This window comes from Lepidochelys kempii, chromosome 16, assembly GCF_965140265.1.
Source record: "Lepidochelys kempii isolate rLepKem1 chromosome 16, rLepKem1.hap2, whole genome shotgun sequence".
Lineage (NCBI taxonomy): Eukaryota > Metazoa > Chordata > Testudines > Cheloniidae > Lepidochelys > Lepidochelys kempii.
This window is the reverse complement of record NC_133271.1, coordinates 27,925,680-27,940,864: the sequence shown is the minus strand read 5'-3', so window position 1 is coordinate 27,940,864 and position 15,185 is coordinate 27,925,680. Positions and strand designations below refer to the sequence as shown.

The 15,185-nt window shown below is 42.9% G+C and overlaps 1 protein-coding gene across 9 annotated transcripts in view; it reads right to left on the bottom strand.

Annotated features, from left to right (window-relative positions):
• The window catches only part of PBX3 (PBX homeobox 3), a 165,300-nt gene that overhangs the window by 56,488 nt on the left and 93,627 nt on the right, over positions 1–15,185 (bottom strand). For 5 of the 9 annotated variants that reach the window (XM_073314194.1, XM_073314192.1, XM_073314195.1 and 2 more), the window contains exon 3: positions 6,408–6,635. The exons of the other annotated variants lie outside the window; for them this stretch is intronic. In XM_073314194.1, the coding sequence (XP_073170295.1) occupies positions 6,408–6,635 (228 nt within the window). The remainder of the gene's footprint in view (positions 1–6,407; positions 6,636–15,185) is intronic. 9 annotated transcript variants of the gene reach the window in all.

The following is a 15,185-nucleotide window of genomic DNA, read 5'->3' as shown; positions in this document are numbered from 1 at the left end:
CCACACATGAGAAACTTCAAGGCATCTTCTTATCAAGGGAAGAGGGCAGTTGTTTGAAATGTGCTTGTGCTACCCTGTGCAGAAATGCTACGTGGTTTAACTAAGAATCTCTGGTGAATCCTGACAAGCTAAGGGGCTAAAATAAAAACTAAATTTCATTAAAACCATTCAAAGAGCCAGCCACCTTGTTCAGCAGACATGACAAAATCCAGACACCCTGTAACCACCACTGACAGCCTCACTATACCTTTTTAATCTGAGCCCCTATGTGCAATAGGTGTACGGGGCACATAGAGCCCATAATCCGCAGGAACTGGGCTCTGTGTCTTTCTTTCTTTGGTTACCGGAGATTTGAAACGGCATGGTGAAGTAAAGAAATGGCTCTGTGGAGAGATTAACTCATTTCTCTGTCCAGTTAAGGGGGGTAGAGGGACATTTTACAGCACTCCTGCAATCCATAAACCTAATGAGAATAAGAAGGAAAATGTCTACAACCCAAAAGCACATAAATACAGCAGACAGCCCCTTTCCAGAAGGTGGGTAAACATGAGTTGGTGTTTGTAGTCTGAACTGTATTTACAGGACAAGCAATTGCCAATTGTGTCCAGAAAATCCTTATCTGAAGAGAATTAAATTGAATCCTTAGCTCTATAATAATAAGGGAGGGTTATTTCAATTTAATATTCAGTGTTCCCTAGGAATTTGTACATAGACGTGGAAGAAACAAAAGGCCTCACCTGCTGAGACTCATGCCATTTTCTAAATTATTTTTGCATGCATGAAAATGATTTGTGCCCCTTGCTGCTGCTGCTGAACGTGTGAATAGAAATAGAAAATGCAATAAAATCTTCCAGTCCAACCTAATCCGTAATAGCGTGCGCTGTGTCTTTAAGATTCAGAACACCATAAGCTTAGTAATTATATAACAGCAAATAAATGACTAGTTACCAAAGGCATTGACCAGACCCAGGGAAATATAGGGCCTGAGCCTACAAATACTTACACACATGAGTAACTTTACTTCTGCAAGTAGAGACCTGAGCTTTAAAAGATGGAGGAGCAGATGACTTGGGGCTTGTCTACATGGGGACATTCAGGAAAACTAATCCAAATTAATTCCGAAAAAGAGTGTCCACTCAGAGATTTAATGTGGACTAACCAATCCACTTCAAATTCACATATTTAGTTAAAGTGGCCTTAATTCGATTTAACTTAATTCACATTGGAAGGGAATGGACTTGATCCTGCAATTGGACTGACTAGTTCCAGGAGGTCATGCGACAGATCAGATTGAAAGGCTAGGACTAAATTGCTCTGAAAAGGCAGGTTTCTTAGTTAAAAAGCCCTTTTAAATTAGTGCCTGGTGACGCTACATGTGAACCATTGAAACAGAAGTGCTGATGCTCCAGCAGGTTCTAGCTACTTCCCTCTACAACAGTCTGAGCTGTGCGTTCCCAGCGTTAGGTGAGGCTATTTATAAAGTTAACTGAACTCTGAGCCATATTTATATCACTGAATCCTCTGCTCCTTACATTATAAATAGGAAACAAAGACAGCTCTCCTGCATCATCATCATGTGTGAGGATTCATCACCTGAAAGCCATGCACGGCCTACACATCGACATACAGCATAACGCTGTGTCAAGTCCAAATTAAACCTGCATTCTGCAAGCCTGGCCAAAAAGGCAGACACTTAATTCGTGTTCCTAGGTCCCAAAGATCACGTGGTTCGATTAAATATTGATGGGTTCGTAAATATAAGAAATTCTCAGCAACAACCATAAACTTTCCCTGTGACACTTCTGTTTATCTTAAATATTTTTTTAAAAAAAAATTAAAACAGGAATAGTATTTGCGACGGTAATTGTAAGTTGGTGCCATTTCAGGAAAAGCTGGCATCTGGCAAAAACCTCCAGCCTTTCTGCCTGTTTAAATGAGAATATTCTTCAGTCTGAAAAATTATTTATAGAGATTTTTTTTACTACCCTTGTATACTGCAATGTTATTTCCTTTCCCACACACTAGCAAAGTCCATTTTCACAACTGCGATAAAGCGGCATGTTCACAGCTAGTAAAACAACTCAATAAATAGCCTCACGAAGCTATCGCTGCCTCCTGGCCTTTCCTCAATAAAAACAGGGGTGAACTGCTTATTTTCAGCAGTACACTGTAAGGAGACAGAAGCATTATGACTGCTCATACATTCTGACTATCATTTGCCACAAGCTATATCTGTCAGCATTAAATAAAGCTGCATTATAAATGTAAACAAAACACCCACATCTACAAAATGAGCTGCCCGCCATTGCTGTAGGCATGAATTGAACCCGCTTATTGACTCAGCTTGCTCTTTTTATTTATTCTTCTACAAAGACATGCATTTACTTTACCCTACCAGCATAGCGGGACTGGGGGCGGTAACTTGTCTCCCGCACAAGCTGAAAAGGCAGGTTGGTGACAAATGCAGATCTTAATGAGAACCCCATTGGGGGCGGGGGGAAACATTGAACTATTATTGGAATACTGATCTCCACACCGCTGCATCATAAATAATTTGCAGGGTCAGTCAAGTGAATTTATATTTATGATTTTTTTTAAAAAAGGTAATTCATCGCAATCAAATAATAATGCCAGTTTGAAAGGAATTACATTCAAATATCAAATGCCTCAAAATTTACAGTCTGAGGAGTGAAAGGGTGCTCAGCTACACAGCATTACACATCACGTTTGCTCACTCACTATGAGTTATGTGTCTTTCCAGACCAGCAGAAAAGTTCTCTGGCTGTCGGATGAACTTCCCCCCTGTGCACAGGGTTAGCACAAGGCCTGTGTAGCCTCCAGTCCACTTACAGCCCCAAGTGGCATTTGAGTGGTGCATAACCCGGGTTCCCAACTCTCCCAAATTAATTGTGAATCAAACAATTTTTGAGCCTGACGCAGGAGCTCTCACAGCAGTGTCAGACGTTCCTGAGTTGCCATGAATCTGAGCCTTTGGGACCACGTGCACAGCTCTGAGCGAGAGGCCATAGCCCCAGCCTTCAGGTGTAGCCCATGCCTGGGCACAAAGGAGCACAGGACTGGAGGAGATCTAGGGGAAACCACAACCGAATCCCAGGAATAAGGGAGGTCCTGGGACAGCAGGGGAGAAGGGCCCATAAAATAAAACATATGATAAAATATCTGAAGCTATTTGCACAATTGGAATTAGAATTAGATAGCACTGATTTGTATAGAAATATTAGTAAATAATTTACTCTGGTTTATAACCTGGATAAATGTATATATACTCACACTCAAATTCATACAAAGTAAAATAATTTCAACTATTTTTCAAATTCATTTTGCTAGGATTGTAAACATACTTACTGCAACCAAAGTGGGTTGTGTGATTATGTCAAACGCTGGCCTAAATCAGCCAATCAGGTTTGTCTGAAATCTGCCCAATCCAAGTATCAATCCTTAATTCAGTGCACATTGCCTATTCGTGTTGGGGCTGCAGCACCTCAGGAGCAGGATGTGCATACTTTCCATGTTAAGTAGAGGTGCACTAGCAAAATCCAGAGCAGTTTTCCTGGAAACACCCTACTTCAAACAGGTAGCAGGGGGGTAAAGACATTCTTACACGCAAAGCTCATTGCAGCTTTACTGAAAGAGAACGGAAACATTTTGCCACATGAGGGGAATGAAAGTCAAAAAACAAACCCAAACCCATGAGTTGCTGTTGCTTTTAAATCTCATGATGTTGGGGGATTTTTGACTGACTCCGGATTTTTGATCTCCTGAGGCTGGCAACGCAGATGTCACTTGTGCTGGTGCTCTGCACAGGGGTGAATATCACCTGTAAGTAATAACAATGTGGTGCTAAGAAAGGAGGCCTGGAGTGGCTTGGTCCTCTGCAGAACTGCCTCACCCATCTCCTTCGGTGGCAGACACACAGCCTCAGCCCTTACCCATGCCCCCCAACACAGCACCCTGCTACTCCAGCACAGGGGCGTCCTTGAGAAGAATTACAGTCAAAGCAGAAAGTGTCAAAATGCATGAGTGGTGTGTCACATGCACAAACAGGGACTGAGCTGAGACTACAACCACAGTTGTTTTCACTTGGAATATGAAGCAGAATTTGAATCTAGATCTCTAAGAGCATCCACTGTTTCCATGAGATATTGCGCTTTCCTTTCTGTGGGACTCTAAGCACAAAAATTCAAACCGGACTTTAGAAAGAGCACAGAGAGTGAAGTGGCAAGTTAAACCATCCAATGATGTTGGCACAAATTCTCTTGTAACATGGGGGCATGCCTCATGAATGGACAGAACAAGTGTTCCACTGCTCCACATCATCCATTCTTCCAGAGGTAGATATTAATTATTCCAGCATTTTCCATTTTGAGATAAGCTTGTTAACAAGACATTATAGGGTTGCTCAGAGTGCCTATCCTTTGGGTTTATGATGTTAACAGAGAAAAGGAAAATCAGCACGAAGAAATAGCAGAGAGTAATTAATGTATTGTAGTGTGGAATTTCCACTTCCTACCTCCATTTAAATCAAATACAGCTCAGCAGTGCCAAAGTAAATCAAGGGGCAGCCACGGGGGAGTGGGGCTCAGCAGAGGCATTAGAGCCAGATCCAAACCCCTTCTTCACCCAAGCTACTACTCTTATTACTTGTGCAAAGCAAATATCCAGCCTCCAACCCTAAATCACTTCAATTCCTATTTCCAAGTATAATTTAATCTTTTTCAGCGACACTTGATGCTTACTTCATCACAGCATAATGACAGATTAAAAAGTTGTTGAATTAAATATTAAAGAGGACTTCAGGCAGTTCTGCATTTTTAAGGAATAACACAGATTGGAGATGAAATGAGAAGCCCAAATGCATATTTTATTCCAAAAGGAAAGAATACATATATTTTTCCTTCAGGCCACCTACTTTGTAATAAAACATAGGGCAGGTTTTTATTTAGTGGATAAAAGCATGATATAGTATTATAAGATTCATATCACTGTAAACTGGTAACATCCAGTGATGTCAAAGCTAATGACACCACATGATCGAACACAGTCTTTTGTTAAATATATATGTATAGCTACACTGTATATATTTCTATAGTCGTTTACAATTTTTTTCATTAGACTACTTATGCACAATTTATTGACTCTCAGATGTGAAAGTTTATCTTGTGATGACACCGTATGCATGACATCAAAGCACAGAATACAAAAGATAATTTAAGCTATTATTGAAGTATAAATCATTCTGAGAAAAATGATGTCAGTATATGAATAACAAGAAAGTCATTTTAAATTGAAACTATAGTTTAAAGTGTCTGAAAGTCCTGAAGATAAATATGGATGACAACAAATTTTGAATTTTAAAAGGAATTTCCACATTTTGATGTAAAAAAACCTCCCAAACTATTTTATTGTAATATATTAGTTGATTAATTCTCACATATAAAAGGATCAAAGAGCACATCTTTAATATTTTAAATAGACATTCCAATTCGTTCCTTTCTGAGCTCTATATAACCGCTTCAACAGCTGCAATCCCATATGCCTCTGGGTCACAAATTTTGCTTTAATTCCATATTATATATTATACAGACACACACATGAGTGATTTGAAGATTTCCTTGATTGCTGTAAATGAATACAACTGAAGTACAGACGCTCATTTTAATTCAACATAGGCCAGACATCATTATCAGTACAGCTTGTATAAAAGAGACTCAGTTTTTCTAACCACATACTGCACCACCAAGGAGGGCAAAGAAAATCTGGGAGCAGTGGGCAGCATGGAGGGTGGCAGGAAACTAAACATTTATTTACAATTCAAACTTGATTTCTATAGAAGTGGGTTGGTTCACAGGATGATATAGCAGAGCATCCACATTACCTGGCTTGCCACACACATCCGCGTACAAAAGTTTATTCAAAACAATAATCAAGAAATATCTACATATATAATTCCATACTCCTGTTTGGGATATTAACTGAAGAAACCTCCCTGGTATTCTAAGCTGTCTTTCTGAAACGGACTGGGGGCTGGGAGAGCAATATTTTATCATTCCATCCAGTAGTGAATTTACTTCTTTGCAGCAGAGAAGGTGAAATTCCTCATGCAAAAAGAGGCATTTTAGGCCATTCATTCACCCCTGGCTTGGAGCAGAGCAATTCTCTTATGAAATTCTGACATCTGTGTGGGGGAAATGATCGGTCTTATTTAGGAACATTTTAAAGGCAAATACAGACAGGATTTTGGTTTTTAAATTCCTCCTTTACGCTTTTTGCAACTAAGATACTGGGACGTTTCGCTGCTGGTAAGGTAATGCCTTAGTGCTGCCCAGAGCTTCTGCTCTTTCCACCTTCCTCTGCCAGTGTGAAAGAACCTGGGCTAACAGGCTCACCTGCTTGCAGACACACGGCTTTGACTCTATATGGGGAAGGCCCAGACTCTTCCACAGCCCCACCAGATGAATGTTTAAATACTCTGCTCGGTGGGTGGGAGATGGCTGTTGTCCTCCTGCGATCAGCCAGGCTGGGGGTGTTCTGTGATAGACAACTCAGGGTAAACACACCAGCACCGCCAGGAAATGCAGGTCTGCCCGGCCTCTTAGCATGAGAAGTCTGGAAGCCTGAGAAGAAAAACAAGCAAGGGGTTTCTTCCCAAGTAGTACGTGTGTGCAGCACCTTGCACACTGACAACACTCAGCCAACAGCTGTGTCTCTCCAGGCAAAGGGTCCAAGTTATGATCAGCCAGAGGGCCTTCCAGAGCAATTTGCTCAATGGCAGCCGAGAACCACAATGCTGGGCGAGGTCTCTGTGACACAGGGTTGCCGTCTGGTGCTCCTGTCAATGCATGAAACCCAGGGATCCTGCTGCTCCCAACAGACCTCTTTGGATGTGCAGAGCTGCTGCAAAGTGCGATGGAGGCGGATGGGTCATAGGGGACCCTTAGTGGCCTTTTACACTTGGCCTGTCTAATAAATTCCTTCCCCTGATGAGCTGTCTCTTCCCTCCCACTCATCAGTTGTTTACATTATCATACTGTCTGCAGGCCTGCTGGGCACCTACCCACAGAGTCGCAGGCAGGCCCTGCCCCACAGAGCTTACAATGTAATCAAACCAGGCAGACAGGCTGGGAGGGGACGGGACAGACGGTACATGCAGGGTGAAAACTCCTGGGCGTTACTGAGCTGCCAAGGGGGGCCCCAGTGCACTGTGCCGCCGTGTTGCTCAGCCTGGCTTGGCGTCCGCGTGACTCCAGGGCTGACCCTACCTCCTCCCCACCCCTCTCAGACACGGGATTTTCCTGTCTCCGCTAGTCAGAGCGCAGAGGCCGTGCAGCACCCTGGCATGCAATCTGCCCAGCCCCTCCACCAGCCCCACCACTGCATGAGCACTGGCCTCGTGCAGGGACTGGGGAGATGTGTCCTAGTTCCAGCTTTACCCCAGTGTGTGTGTTGGGGGGGCTGGCAAGTCCATGCCTAAGTTTCCCCAGTAGGAATAATCATGATCGGTGTGATGAGGCTAAGGCAGTTACTATTTGCACAGTGTTTTGAAGGTGCAAGAGAAGGGCTAGCTGTTATTAAAATCCCCCCACTTCTCCGGTGCACACGCATCCACACACACCCCTCTTCCCCACATCTCTGGGTGCTGGAACATGCCTGCAGCGGGGGCTGCTTCCCTTCCCCAGCACACTGTCTGCTGCAGCTGGGCCAGGCAGCCGGAATCTGTTGGCTCCAATAAAGGCAGGGTCTCAACTTCCTGGCTGGTGTGTGCGCCGTCACTAATGGGATATTGTTTTTATTATTATTATTAATACCAAAGGGATCTTCACTGTCTTTTTGGTCAGTGCAAACACTCAGCCTTTAACTCATTAAGTCACAGAACAATAACACAGAACAAGCAGACAAGAGAAATGCCATTGTTCCTTCACTTGAGTCTAAGGGCTCTTCTTGCCGCCATGTAAATGAACTTAATGCTCTTCACTCAGGCTCACTTGGAGGGTTCTCATTTACTGCCTCTCTCTGTGACAGCATTTTCTCACCAGCCCTGACTGCATAATTAATGCAAATGCAGCCTTAGTGTCATGAGCTGCGCTCTTTTGGTTTGCTTTGGTACGACACTTACAGAGGAATATTAACTAGAGAAAGCAGCATCACAACAGGGGTGGAAAATCAGGCTGCCAGGGACTCATTCCGAATGCCACTGAAAGGAGAGCGCCTTCAAGATTGTTTCATCAAGGTGATTGAGAACAAAAACTACTGAGGAAAATTCAAGCTTACATTTATGAGCTTCTCCACATACATTATTTATATCACCAGAACCTATAGGAACACTATTTCCAAGCACATATTCATGCAAATAGATTATTTGGAAAATGGTGAAGAACGCTGTTAAATGTATGCGCACACACAGATAAATCTAATACTGATTACAGATAATCAAAGGTATTGCTCAGGTAGACGGGCTGGAAACACTTTTGTGTATGTGTGTGTTTGTTTACAGAAAGTTCACGGACATTAGGATTTATTCTAGCACAGCTCCAGAATGCCCACACTTCTCACAAGGGTCAGTGAGCTGCATACACAATACAGCCCTTCAGGGGACTAAAACTGCATTTTAACCCTACACATTCCAATCAAAATTGGCTGCATATTTTCCAACAGTAAAGCTGAAAGCAGGTCTGCACTACGATACATCAGAATTAAAACAGGAAAGCAGGATTCATCTCTATTATCTTCACTTTGTAGCAAATATTGCAAGGATAACATGTCATTGTTCCAGGCGTATCATACGCCAAATGTTTACTCAGATTAATTCAGCTGTGTTTTAGTGCCAGACAATTCTCTGTCTTACATTTTCTGGTCAAATAAAAGTAGATTTTCCTATTTGATATTTAGTTCTGTGCAATGGCACCTATGCACTGGCTTTTTGCACAGGTCTTTGTATATTCGGTGCAGGATTTTCCAAAGCACTCACCACTGGCCTGACCCTGCTCCCACTGAAGTCCAAGGGAGTTTTACTATTCGGCCACTGTGGAGTCCTTTTACAAATCCCACTCATGAACAGTGCTGCCAGCCTCAGGATTGAAAGTCATATGTCATACCCCACAATCACGAGATTAGCTTAACATTCAGGAAATTTTTACCAATAATGTCTGAGCGGTTCTTTTTATTTGCCTTCTGATGTGGGAGACTTCTTGGTTCACGTTCCCAAGCTTTTCTCCACAGCGGCGATGGCCAGAAGCTGACTCTTATTTGAAATAAAAACCACGTGACTCCAGGAGCTGCAGCTTTAAGCAAAACAACATCGGATGTGGTGAGACTGGTGATGAATCTCAAGAAGTGCTTTATTGTTCATTTACCAGTAAAACTAGGGGAAAATAGGGCTGGACTGAAAATCAGCTGTGTCTGATGCAGGTTTTCTTGGGCTAAGGGAAGGATGGGGTGGAATTCAGTGTGCTATCCAGAGGCCAAGCGCTTGCTCTCTGGGTGTTCCTCCCAAACCAGCTCCTATGCAAACCAGTGACTTGATTCTGCAAGCACGCGAGGAATTCTTCCCTTCCGAGGGGTCAGATGTAGGCCGCAGGATAGCCTTACACATCCCTTGCTGCTCAGTGATTGAGACTACACCAACTGCATGTCTTCACTGAATTAACTAAATGAAAATAATCCCTTTATCCCTTTTACTGCACCATACAACTGAACAGATCAAAATGAACATACCAATCAAGTGGTTTGCTTTAGAGAGGAAACAGCCCCAGAAACCATGATTACAAATTAAAGGTATTATATTGAAGTCATTTTTAATCCCTTATAAATGAATAACCCTTCTACCAACATTAAATCATATCCCACTGCAGAAGTAAAATGTCCTGAGCTGCACCTCTCCCTCCTGTAGTCAGCAGAGCGACCCTTTCCTTGGTGTTAGGGGAGGCAGAGTGCTCCACACCATGACTGGTAACCTTCTTGTGTCTTTCCAGGGCAGAGCTGCTGTGTCTCCTCCAGGAGCAGTAATGCCACTTTATGTTGAGTAATCCACCCCGTGGCGACTATTTATTTAAATTCAGTCTCAGAACCCTCCTCTCACCCAAGACCTTAATTTGAATTCTGCAGTCAACAAATCCCACCTCCTGTAAACACCCAACGTATTAGCTTAGCTCCTCTGTTCTGAGGCTAGGAAGTTCCTCTTGGCTTATTTATATTTGGTAGGCGAGAGAAGACAGCAGAACGCGAGCCACAAAAAGGCAAATTCAGACAATTTTTAACTTCAGCCCTCCATCTCCCTTTCAGCACGGCCCTAATAGGGCACCAATATTGTCACTGGGAACTCAGGATCAGCACACAAATGCGCTGTAAATGGGAAAATCCCTTATGATACTAGTGTGAAACATGTGGTGCATTGATTTTGTTCTTGATGGTCTGCTGTTAAACTAGCGAACATGCTGACCTTGTGTAGAAAGGCAGAATACTGTGTATGCAACATAAAGTTGAAAAACAGCTTTAAAATGACTGTTTAAAACTGTAGACTACAAACCTTAAAATATAGACAAGCCTTCCATAGTTTATTTTAAATTGGCAACCGCAATTTAACAAGCTATTCTAACAAATGATTAGCATAGCATGTGCTTTTCTTTAGCCATCAATTATGACACAGGATAATGCAGGGCACAACTTAAGTGTCAAATGACAATATGCCATACAAAACCACTTTACAACACAGTTTTCTGTTTGCTTAGCAATTACTACAGTGCACACTGCTTTTCATGAAAAGCCTTGGTCAGAACACTTCTTGAGAATTATTCCATTGTGCATGTGTTAGAATATATTGGGGTTTGGTTCTATCATTTTTTAAATTTTAAATGAAGACAAAATGTGCCATGTACTTTTGCTATATTAATTACAAATAAATATCCATCTGAAAGTTTATTAAATGTCCAACTTCAGTGCTTTTTGTAATATTTATAAAATACAATATGTACTTTTACAAATATAAAATATTATTAAAAGAAATCCTTACGAATTCCATAGGACAAAATTGGCAATTTTTACTTAAAATGTTATCCCTAATAATAGATCACATATTTGAAACTCTAATTGAATTAACAATTTTTATCAACTGCAAATATTCGAGGATCCTATGCAGACATTAATGTATGTAAAATATACAAACACTAAGATGTATGGCTAACATAGGATGATTTGAATTCTAATCTTCACATAAATCAGTCAGACTTACAAATGCCTGCCCCATTGATGGGAAAATAAATAAGAATTTTATATATTTTAAATACAGAACAAGTACATAATCCTGGTTACATTAATAGATATTGCATTCCATCTGCAAAGGGAGTGTTTAGCTATTTTTTCTGTTCTGCTGTCCTTTCTCCTGCATTTGCCTAAAGGCTCTCAGTAAATTACACTCCAAGTAAATGACTGTAATTTACCCGCTGAATTCCCTTGTTCAGGAAAAGCACACACAACACATTCCAGCATTTCCACAGCTCAAATTTACTATTCTGGATGTCAAGAACAATCCACGGGCAGTAATTTGAAACTGTTTGAACCTTCAAATAAGGGAAATTAGAAAGCTAAGATTTTCAGTGAGGAGATAAAACCTGATAAAAATCTGTAACAGTTCAATACCTTCTTCTTTATATTTATAAACAGGACATTAAATGTACTGTTAAGCTATTGGTTACAATGCAATGCTTCCAACATTACACTGGAGGGGATACTAATCACAGAGGTGAAAACATTTTTGAATTAGGTAAATATGTTTTTAAAAAACATATAATAATTAAAATAAGTGTAGATGACCTTACAAGAAAGCAGTGGACTAAAATATTTAAGGGCGAAGCCTGGCCCCAATGAAGTCAGTGGCAAGACTCCCATTGACGTCAATGGGGTCAGAATTTCGTGTCCATCCAAACATGAAATTCATCTGGATGGTTATTTTTCAAAGTGTCCTGAAAATACAGCTGAAATTCTAGAGATGGCAAATCATACAAACTAAAATATTATCTAAACCAAGGATTTAATCAATATCTTCAGTAATTAAAATCAAAGATACACACAGGTTTATAGTAAATTCTCACACAGGATAGTTCCCAATGTTCTAGGGCCTCAGTTTTGAATAAGCTACATAATAACCAATAGAAATACTTCTCACTGTTACCATACTCAAAAAAACCCTACAGTTAAGCACACTCAGTAACCAAAACAGCCTATTTCGCCCTGTCTAAAGGCAGGTTTTCATATGGTAAAACTGTTATAAATCCTCATTATCCTAAATAAAATTACAGCACTTTAAACATTTCCAGGGAGAACATTCTCTCTTCTAAACAACTACCTTAGCGAGTAATAGGGAGCAATATGGTTGCACTTGTGTCACAGTTGGAAGTCTTTTTAAACTGTCGCCCTGCTAGCAAACCAATTCTACATATTAAAATGAATGGATTGCTTATTTCATGAGGGAAAATCATTTATAAAATCAGGACAATTATTAAGATACTGTGACTTATTTCCACTCCAAAGTGCACACGAAGCAGATAAATGAAACAACTTATGGACATCCAAATGTCTTTTCTCCGTGTCACGATTTTCTCTTTCAAATGAGTCATCCATCTGTACAAGTAAATTAAAAATTGATCTAAATCCTATGTACAAGGAGCTAAAGTTTTACACATTTTCATATTATAAACAACTGCAGACTTCACAAACATAGGGCATGAGGCTTTTATTTCTAAAATATAAACACTAGTTCTCAGGTATTCCCTGTGAGCACAGTGCAGAGACCCAAAGGCATATATGCAGTGCGTAGGCCATAGAGCTGTACAGGTACTTGGTCGCTAACAGATTTCTACCGTATACATGGAGTGTGTGATGGGCAGACCTCCTCCTCAGTTGTCCTCTTAGTCTGAAATCAGACCCTGGCTTGGCTTTATCACCTGTTTATTTGGGACCCTTTAGCAGATTCCTTGTTTGGATTAAATCTAATCAAATGATCAAGTAATGCACCACAGCAGGTTTGGGAGCGTGTCCCTCATAGTCACTGAGTAAATTATAGAAACCCTATAATTTGATGAGAACATGTGGGCACCCTTCCACAAATCCATACATTTCTGACTGCATTTTGTGGGTTTCATTGATACCAACATGCACTTCCCCACAGGCCTCTGTCCTGGATTGCTGCTGGCACAAACATGCACCACTTGGAAACCTACACAACTCCTGAAACATGTTTAATCCTGAGTTTAAAAACTTTACACATTAATGATAGGGAAGGTGCCTATTCTCGAACTAGCAAAACAGCCTCCCGGTAGGTTGTCCAAAACACATGGTTGTCTTGTACCGACTTGCTTCCCAAATACAATGGAACTGCTTAGCCAGTAAGTATGTGAGATATTCCTGCATCAAATGAAGTTTGTGTACAGCGTTGCCCAGGCTGTCTGCAGATCCCTGCTTACTAGCATCTCCTTTTTCATTCCTGTGCCCAACCCCGACTCGGGCAGTTCCTTCGAACCCGTTGCACCTTCCACTATAGGCATGTTAACGGTAAGGGCAAAGCAGCAGATAATAAGGTAATTAACTCCTCAACCAAGAAACTATCTATGCTGCTGTTTTTGACTGAAAATTTCTTCGTTAATTTCCAGTCATTCACATTATCTATTCTCCTAATTGCAAACCCGGACTAATTGTTTCTCCAAGTTGTACCATAGCTGATGGCAGTAGAACCTATGCACACATAAAAGCTTCCGTTTCTAATGTCGCTGTTATCAAGCCAAAAACAATTACACCCATTTGAATTATGGCAACCAATAAATTTAGATAATCACCATATGCAACATAACATTTTGGCACTTGAACTAAAAACTCTTGTAGATAACTCTAGATTGCTGCTAATGCCGAGAGCTCTCATCCTACCCAAGGCTGCCAATAGAAATGCCAATGCTGCTGAATACTGCTCATCCTAGTAATGTTGTCAGTGAATGGCACATTCACACAGCCCCCAATCCTCTCTTCCCAGGCATGGTCTTCTCCAGCTGCAGCTTAATTTCCTGTGACTTGCCTAATTACTGTAATTAAGGATTAATTGCCATTAATTATTCACACATAAGCTCATCGCAAATCATGGGGTAAATGTCTTATGAAAGCTGCCATACAAGCCATGTATAAACACTCTGGGATGCTCCAGGCAGGAGAATCTATCACTCAGCCCTGAAGCAAATCTCTGCTTCTCTTACAAAAACAGCTATAACTCTCAGAAACTCGACAGTCTTTGCAGGTAAGCATTAGGTTACAAAGCATGTTTTCCTGTGGAAGCCACAACGGTTTTATTAGGACTATAAATGCTGTTTTATCTTTCCAACTGCTATTTTTATGCTTCCATTTTTATCCTACAGTGTTCAGTTTAGGACAAGCATTTGCGCGCAGAAGGAAAGTTTGCGGCCGCTGCTCCCCAGCCCCCTACCCCGCCGCGTCAGGCTGTTCCAGCGGGTTTATAACACGGGACCATGTGACTGGGAGCCGCCTGCTCACCTCCCGCAGCCGCTCGGGGATCAGCGGCGGGGCTGCGAGGAAACCCGCTTGGATTTTCCAAACTCCCGGCCGCCGCCGGAGCGTGAGAGCCGCGGGTGACTCTCCCCCGCGCAGCCCTCCCCGGGGGCGCGTCCTGCGCCTTGTGCCGGGCGGGGAAACGCTGAACGTGGCCGGGACCGGCTCCGGGCGGGCGGCCCCAGCCTTGCCCGTGTCCCGGCTGCACTTCAACCCCCGTCCCGGGCGGTCCGGTCCCGTTCCGCGCAGCGCAGCGCAGCGCGCGGGGACATGGCTGCGCCCCCGCCACCCCTCCCCGGGCCCCCGCCGGCGGGCTCCGCTTTCACGCCGGCTCCGGGCGCGGCCGGGCGCAGGCCCGCGGAGCGCGTGTCCCGCGCCGAGCGCAGCGGGGCCCCGGGGCCAGGCCGGCGGCGCCTTGTCCCCGTCGCTCCGAGCCGGGCGGGGACGCTCCCTCTCGGGCCGCGGGTTCGCGTGGGGCGGCGTCAAACCCTCAGGGCCGCGGGCCCCCGGCAGAGCTGCGGCGCTTCTCACACGCGCCTCGAACAGCCTCCGCCGGGCGACCCCCGCGTAGCTACCGCGCCTGACGGCCGCTAGCGACCCCCGCGTAACTACCGCGCCTGGCG